A 9,134-nucleotide genomic window follows, 5' to 3' on the forward strand; every position below is an offset into this window, starting at 1 on the left:
TTAACTTTTAAAATAGATGATTTTGCTTAAGGTATCCAAGAAATCCAAATTAAAGGATTACAATATGTAGTCAGAATGTTAATAAGTGGATAATGTTTATCATTTTGAGTAATTTTGAAACATTAAGGTCTGTTGGCTGGACCTTTGTTTGGCTGGAAGCACATGTTTCTTTAAGAGGTGTGTTAGTTCACGGATTATGTTTAAAGGTGCTGTTAGTGGCAGCCAGACTGTAAACATTCTCTTGTTAAGCAAACAGGTAGCTACTATATAACCTGTCATAGGTAGAAGCACTCAAGAGGCAAAGAGCATGTCAAATAAGCTTTTCTGCCATGTGGCAGTTTAGAAGATTTTTTCTTAGTTACATTTACTTAATATTAAAAATAGATGTTGTACATCTCAGCTCCAATGGTCTCTAGCATTGCCTCCCTAAATGAGATCCCATCATACATTTATTGAATACCTCATTTTGCTTTTCCTAGGGAATTTGTCCCTTCATATTTTGCTTTAAAATATAGTAAATTCTACATTTCCTTCTTAATACATTCTTATAAATATGTTACATAATGCTAATGACTCAAATTATATTTGAAAGACTAAGTTGGGTGATCTCAAAAACATTGTGCTTTGGTAGTATGACATCCAAAACAAAAACAAAAACAAAAACGTATATTTCAAATATAGAGAACATTTAGAAAGCAAAGCACTAGAAAAGGTTTAGGCCCATTATCTTAACCCCAGTGTTACCATTTTCCTTCCTCTTGCCCTTTGCCGGAAGTGATTTCATTTTCTTTCATGTGAATTTTGCATCTGAACATGAAATGTGCGCACACACATATGCACACTCACACACTAGCATACACACATGCAGTGTAAACCCAGAATATTATTCAGCTCAAATTTGGTAGAATTTCCTCTTTACTGAAAGTCTCAAGCCCTTTGGGGGATAAGTCGACTGTTGAAGGTGGACTAGGTGGACAGAAGAGCTTACCAGATGGGTATGTCTTGAATAACATATGCTTTCCCTTCCCCAGGACTGAGTGGAGTAGCTGGAGCGAGTTCCCGCTGTGAAAAAGCCTGTAACCCTCAAATGGGAAATTTGGCTTTAGGGAGAAAACTCTGGGCAGACACCACCTGTGGTCAGAACACCACTGAACTGTACTGCTTCTACAGTGAAAACACTGATCTGACTTGTCGGCAGCCCAAATGTGATAAATGCAATGCTGCTCAGCCTCACCTGGCTCACCTGCCAGCTGCCATGGCAGACTCGTCCTTCAGGTTTCCTCGCACGTGGTGGCAGTCTGCTGAGGATGTACACAGAGAAAAGATCCAGTTAGACCTGGAAGCTGAATTCTACTTCACTCATCTAATTATGGTGTTCAAGTCCCCCAGGCCGGCAGCCATGGTGCTGGACCGGTCCCAGGACTTTGGGAAGACATGGAAGCCTTACAAGTACTTTGCAACTAACTGCTCAGCTACTTTTGGCCTTGAAGATGATGTTATCAAGAAGGGAGCTATTTGCACGTCTAGATACTCCGATCCTGTTCCATGCACTGGAGGAGAGGTAAGGGCACACGTTTAACTCTACACTGTAAGTAAGGTAGAAAAATGTTACCAGCCCACATTTTTTTTAAAGCATGAAGGTATACTTGTAGCAACATGAATGAAATTAGAATTTTTCATGAGCTTTATTTGTCATAAATTATTCCTCGCCCTTAGACATGGATGTGGAGTCATTTTCAAGCAGGTTGCCCACTGGCTGGTTTTAAGTCAGACTTCTAAGATTCTCATTTTTTCAACATTATCACTTTATCTTAGAGATTTGAAAGGCTAATGATTTCATTAGTTATCGGGACTACTTACTGTGCTTCTGAAGGGGCAAGAGTTACTGAGACAGCCTGTTCCTGGAGCCCATGCTGATATCTTCCTGAAACTGTTAACATAAATAGGAAGTAAATAAAAATAAAGCCAAGGGAGAAAACAATCTGTCAGAAGGATACTTTGTATAACAGTGACATTTCATTGTTAGGATTGCAAGAATGCATAGCAAACCAATGAAGGTACTTTCTTTAAAGATTAAAAAGTTTTGTTTGTTTTGTTTTGTTTTTGTACTCATAGACACATCAACCAGTGTAGGGTCTTGAATCTATCCCGGGCCCAAGACCATCTCAATTTTATTATGCAAATCAGCCTCCTTAGCTACTAGTCCAATTTCTGTGTGGAATTGTTTCATATTTCCCCTCCTCTAAGGGGGAAACAGGTCTTTTTAACTTATATGGATGTACCTAGATGTACTTTCAGATATATGAAAATATTCAGAGAAAATTGGGTGAAAGCAGATTAAGAGAATAAAGTACCTTTAAAATGTAGATCAAGAAATAATGATTCAGAGAAAAGAGAAGACATGTCATAAACACACAGACTAAATAAATGATTCTCAACTAGCAGTGATTTTGCTTCCATCCCCCCTCCCAGAGGAGATTGAGCAATGTCCGGAGGCAGTTTTGTTGGGGGGAGGGACACTACTGGCTTCTAGTGAGTGGGAGCTAAGGATGCTGCTAACCCTCCCTCACAGTGCATAAGACAAGCACCCTTCCCATCCCCAACAAAGAATTATTAGCCCAAAATGTCAATAGTACTAAGGTTCAGAAGGCTTAGACTAGGTGTTAGGCTCATATCTAATGCATGTGGCACAGTGACTACAGAAACTAAAATAAGCACTCTTCTAGCATTCATTTATAATATAAATTTTATATTACTATTTATAGACTTTTCAGATGATAGTGTTTAGTAAACACTTACTGAGCCCCTACTACGTCAGGCACTGTACTCAGTGCCACTAATTCTACCTTTGGTTTGGTGAGGAAGGGTGCTGGCCAGGGGCCCCCTACTACATATAGATATATGTGGACTTTTGCCATATGATCCTGCTACTTCTTCTGTGTGCACTCTGCAGACCAGGAATAGCGCTACTGGCACCAGAACCAAACGATGTGGCACAGACAGCACACAGACTATTTTCCATTCTTCTTTGTGGTCCCTAAAGTTGGCTTAATACTGTAAACCTGTATGCACCCTGTCGTGATGGATATTTTAAAGATACCAGGACAGGAAAGAGACAGATAGGTTAGACTCATTGTTTTCTTATGTGGAGAACACTTTGTGTTGCAAACAAATGAATGGCTTGAACTCTCAAATTGCTTTGGAATCGATCCACAGGCTCATATCAGCTCCCTACATCTCAGTGCTACTGGGCCATGTGTATCTATGAAGCAGCAAAAATAAAGTTTCAGTAACCAGATGGCAGGCCTGATTGCTTAGCAAATAACTCACTGAATGTGTTACAATGGCCCAGCAATTACTTAGAGATAACTAAGGTAAGAGTTAGTTAACCTACGATGGAAACAAAACCTTGTCTTCTTTAAACCCAAACGACTTACTGTCATCAACGCTTACAACAAATTTCAAGCAGATAGAGACTAAAATTTGTTAGTTATTGCAACGTATAGTCACCCTTTCTATCCAGTTTCAAAAATTTTCATTGTAGCTGTTATTTCAGCAGACTTATATTTCAATGGCAAGAAAAACATCAAGTGCCACCTAGTTCCCTCCAGAGCAGTATTTGCAATTGTACATGAAACCACTGTGGAATTTCTTCCCTTTAGAGGATAGGTTTGGGAATGAATCTTTCCCTCCTGAGTTAGAGAGTAGAAGAAAATCTTCTGCAAAGGTAAGGATGAGAGCAATCCTCCCTGGAAATGATTATTACCTACCTCTCCTGTGTTGCTTTGGAACACAAATTAGTTCTGAGTTATGAATTAGTTTTGCAGTACACCTCTATATCATCCATCTTCATCTTTGGAAACTAAGCGATCAGAAAAATAAGCCAATTAATGTCGAACAAGCACTCTCAAATTTCATTTATTGCTTATTTGTAATATTATAGACCTGTATCTTCTTCCATTCTCTATAAGACTTCTTAGGACTTTGCTAGGTATTATCTTACTACTCAGGCTAATATACATATATCCCAGATTTAATTTGTTTCCATCATTCATTCTAACATAATTCTTAGGGCTTTTAAGGCTTTAGAGAGCCTGAAGCTTCATGTCTAGGGAATCAGATACCTACAACTTCAGAGTTGAAGGCACCAGTCATCTGAAAGAGGACTTTAAAATTACAGGCCTAAAACTCCACCTAGAAGAACGCTTTTTAAATCGAAGTTAAGTCTACTACAAAGAAACTTCCTAAAGTGGCCAGCAGTTTCAAAGAAAGGAATAGGGTGTCCTACAAAGTGTCTCTTTTGCAGGAGAGTAGATTGAGGCTCAGAGGTAAAGTGATTTGCCTAAAAACATACAATTAGTTATGTGACAGAGCTAGGACTAACTCACTGATCTTCTGACCTTAAGTCTAGTACTTGTTCTATAAAACTACGTTCTCTCTCTGTTATTGACTCCCTCAGAGAACTGCCAGCAGAGAGAGGTGTGCTTCTCTCTCTCGGCTCACTCTCACAGCCATTTTCGTTTGGCTATAACATGAAGGTAAAAAATAGTTTGCCAAACGTCTTTCTCCTGAGCAGGGATGTCCTCTGAGATGTCAGTGGTGTTCTCAGAATAAAAGATTCCATGGCCAAACGAGGTTGGGAAATACTGACTGGGTGTAACAAAATTAAACATTTATAAATGTACATAAGTAGTCTCAATATGTGTCCTGTTTCTCCAAGTGGGAAATATAGGATACGACATTCTCAAATTTATTTGTCCTTGGAAACCTCTTTTTGTAGAACTCTGGTTGCTATCTCTCAGAACTCCAGAGACCCCTAGAACACAACTTTGGAAATGCTGGGGTGGAGGTGTGAAGCGTTCCCAAAATCCTAGTAAAAGCACAGATGGGGGTGATATTGTTTAAGGCGTACAAAGTTTCAGATATGCAAGATGAGTAAGTTCTGGAGAGCTAATGTACAGCAGTGTGACTATTGTGAACAGGATACTAAAACTTGCTAAGAGGGTACATCTTAGGGTTCTCACCACACACATGCAAAAAGTGACAGCCATGTGAGGTGATGGGTATGTTAATTAGCTTGAGTCTGGTGATTTCACAGTGTATCTGTATGATCAGATGATCAAATTGTACACCTTAAATAAATGCAATTCTTAATTTTCAAATATACCTCCATAATATTTTTTTAAAGGTAAAGACAGGACTGGTGCTTGGCACGGTTAGACATCAAGGCTCTCTGTCACCTGGAGACTTAATCTCCTATTTATTTGGAGCAAAAGATAATAACCTTAAAACTAAAGATGATAGGTTAATTAGGCTTTTGCAGGATGCAGAGAAGCACCTCAGATCACCTCTGGGTACAGAAAATAGAGGGAAATGGGGAGATGTAGCAAGCCATTTTAGGTCCCACACAGTCAAGCCTCATGGAACTGAAATTTCAATTATTACTATTTAGGAAAAAGCATTGTTTTTAGTGAACCCAAAGCAACTCTAAAATGATGTGGTTAGCATCTCCTTAGAAGTGTGCATGGTTTACTCCCTGCTCTATTAACTCATTCTTAGAAGAACTCAATTTGGAATTGGATAGCAACCAATCAAACTGCACAGATTTTTTTTTTTCTTCCAGGGCGTTATGAATATATAACATTCAAAAGGAGGAGCAGCATAGAGAAGCCAAGTATTGAGAGAGGCTGGGTCTCAAATGAAGCACTAAGCAAGGAGTGTTAAAGCGAGGAAGGATTATTCACCTCTGTATCCCCAGTGTTTGGCACATTGCTTGGATCACAGTAGTCAATTAATGAATCTGTATCCGAATGAATGAACAAATGAATGATATGACAGGCACGGGTAGGGTAGGAGAATATCCTTAAATGACATAGAGGGAGGAATGAATAGAAGTCTCGGGTAGGGAAAAGATTCAGAAATCTTGGTTAACATGGAGAAGCTGAGTTGATAATAATATGGGATAAGCTGTGGTTGGGGAAAGGCAATTAATGAAGGATGTTAAATAATGGTTATTCATCCATTTATTCATCAAATAATTTTTGAGTTACTATGTGTCTGATCCTGTTCCAGATGCTGGGGATATAGCAGTGAACCAAAGAGATAAAAATTCCTGTCCCCATGAAATTTAGGTTCTAGTGGAGGGAAAGGGGAGATAGAAAACAGATAAATTAAAATACACAGTATGTCAGAGTATGATAGTAAGTACTAAGGAGAAAATAAAACTGGGTAAGGGATGGGGAATGGTGGCAGAGAAGAGCTTGCTGTCTTAAAAAGATCGAAGGATTTGTATTTAATGGAATGGACAATGACAGGAACTCTGAGTTTCAGGCACATTTTCAAGAGTGAACAAAATCTGTAAATAAGGGTCTCATTCCTTTCAATCTGCAGATATGGGAAATTAAATTGTGTATTTATGACAAACATTTGTTTTTAAAAATCTTTCTTGCTAGTGTTTCTTAGAATGAGAGCATTTGAAAAAAAAATGTCATTGATGGAAAAGCACATGACTGATGAGTAATCTGAAGCCTAAAGGGATTTAAGTGACTTGTCTACAATTACTCAGCTGAAATCTGTATTTCCTGACTTCTAGCCTAGTGCTATTTTCCACTGTACTAGGTTAAACTTCCTTTGTGTCATGCCAGGCAGTGTGAAAAATACAAAAACTATATGTATTGCTTTCCTTGGCACTCTTTACAATCTACAGGGCAAAAGATTAAATGTGGTCATTTATGGTCTAACTTATCAAATAATATAAGCTAGTGCATGATTAATTCCCTCAATATGTTGTACAGATAATATATATACCTTTCAAAATTTGAGTATATGTTTGTCTCTTTAGGCCATTGGAAGGATTATGTTGCAATACCTCATTGATCAAGTCAATATGACACAAGTGAGCAGAAAATGATAAATTACTTAATCAAGTTTTTACAGGTATTTACATTGATAATGTGCTATGCACTATTGAGGATTTTTAAACTTAAAAGATAAAGCAATACACAAGTAAGACTGCTTTTTAAGCATTATCCTCTGGTTAGCTACTTATTTCTTTAATCATTGAAATCTGCGTGTGGCTATTTCTGCAGCAGAAACAGTCAGGAGTCATGGTGGCAGCTAATATCTATTGAAGTCTTCCCATGTGCCAGGAACTCCGGAAAGTGCATGCATTGTATCCCTTATTCTCACAAGAACCCTATTAGTTGGGTACCAGCATTAACCCCATTTTACAGACAAAGAAACTGAGACTTAGTCAAAATAACTTGATGAGAGTCAAATAAGTAATGAGCTAGCTTTCTCTCAGGTCATTATTCAAAAGTCTCAATGAGGCTTTTCCTGTCTAAAAATGTTTAGACAGAGCTGGGATTATTAGTCTGAATTGAAATTATTTATGTGATTAAGCTTAATATACTCCAAAATGTCAAAAAACAAAAACAAAAAACCACTAAAAAACAAAACCCTAAATTAAAACCAAATTTTTGTGGTAATTATGTATTGTATACAAATGACTGTTTAACTGATAATTTGTAATATGGTTGCATGAACTTTGCACAAAAAGTTGATAACTTTTTACATTAGGAAAATTTTCTATAACAAGTAAAGATTGTTTGCACTTAATATTATCCAAGATCGCTTAAAATGAGCAATATGGGAATGAATATGGCAGTTCTTTTTGTTTTGGGGGAGGGGAGTACTTTTTATCTAACTACTTTAAGTACGTTTTCTAAGTTACCCAATGTATTAATGTTTTGCTTTGAAGCATATTCTCTGCTACAATTTTGTTGAACTTACTTGAAAATAAAATGTATAGATTTGTTTAGAGTGCTTCAATTATCCACACCGTGGGGCTACGCCCTTCTTGTAGGGATGGGGCTAGAGATTTATAACAACACATTTTCGAAAAATGCCTTTAGTTTAAAGAAAACCCACAGGGCAGTTATCAATTAAAATTACTTATCGAAGCAACATAAAAATTAGAACCCAAAGAGTAAATCAATAAACTTTGATTTATTGATTTCAAAAGGTGCATTTTTCCTTCAAAAATACCTTCTTTTCTAGCTACTTAAAAAAAATCTGTTTGCCATCTATTTGTTTTGTATTTGTTCCATTTGATAGTTTAACTTTGCCAATGTTTGACCAAAATATTCTGGAAATTTTGATACATCAGATTGTAAATGCCAAGTTAGTAATGAATGATTCGCAATGAAAAATTAAGGCTGGACAATGAGGAGCAGGCACCTGGAGGTCAGGTATATCTGGGCATATGAGGCAGCTTCCTCCCAAGGAATAGAGAACCCCACAGATCATAATGGGGGTATTGGGGGTTGGGGACTCTGGAAAATGAGGAAAATAAATCATGCCAGAGAATATGGAAGTTATTATTTCTGATCAATAATCGAAAGTGTCTTCACCAAGTAATCAAAAAACTTGGTGAGTATAATCTCTCCGTACTCTGGACTCTGTGTCACTCACATATAACTATACATCATGTCTCCTATCTCTAATACTCCTACTGGATTTGCTTCTTGAGGAACTTTGGCCCTTCTATCATCGCATATGCTTTGTGGCTCCTCGCCCCTCAACCTCTGCACCTAGCACACATTCCTGCAAGGCATAAATATCTAAAATGCATTTGTTGAATTGAATTATATGAAAATAACTATAAAATAATATTATCAATTAACTGTGTTAGATGTTATACATCTACTAAGTACCGATCCTTTCAAAGTAGTAATGATTCATTTATTCTTCCTACAAATTTGTAAAAAGTGTCTCCTACGTGCCAGCCACTTTTTCAGGAGTTGGGGATACAGAAAGAAAAAGTCAAAAGTTCCTGCTTATGAGCTTAGATTTACGTTCTAAATCTAAGGTGCTAAGCACGGTAAAATATACAGAATGTTAGCTAGTGATAAGTGATAAGTGTTAAGGAAAAAATAATACTCTTGCAGGGAAGGGGGCTAGGAAATGGGAAGGGTTTTTAAAAATATGTTTAGACAGAGTTCCCAGGAAAAGCCTCATTGAGACTTTTGAATAATGACCTGAGGGAGAGCAGATGTGTCTTCACTAAGTAATCAGAAAACTTGGTGAATATAATCTCTCCATCCTCTGCACTGCCATGCATTTTATGTCACTCT

At 37.4% G+C, this 9,134-nt stretch overlaps 1 protein-coding gene across 3 annotated transcripts in view; it reads left to right on the top strand.

The window, feature by feature from the left end:
• Nucleotides 1–9,134, top strand: part of NTN4 (netrin 4) — a 97,808-nt gene that overhangs the window by 2,841 nt on the left and 85,833 nt on the right. For all 3 annotated transcript variants that reach the window (XM_025048818.1, XM_006914596.3, XM_025048819.1), the window contains exon 2: nucleotides 1,032–1,561. In XM_025048818.1, the coding sequence (XP_024904586.1) occupies nucleotides 1,088–1,561 (474 nt within the window). In that variant the 5' untranslated portion in view covers nucleotides 1,032–1,087. The remainder of the gene's footprint in view (nucleotides 1–1,031; nucleotides 1,562–9,134) is intronic.

Source organism: Pteropus alecto, unplaced genomic scaffold (assembly GCF_000325575.1).
Source record: "Pteropus alecto unplaced genomic scaffold, ASM32557v1 scaffold94, whole genome shotgun sequence".
In the NCBI taxonomy this organism is placed as follows: domain Eukaryota; kingdom Metazoa; phylum Chordata; class Mammalia; order Chiroptera; family Pteropodidae; genus Pteropus; species Pteropus alecto.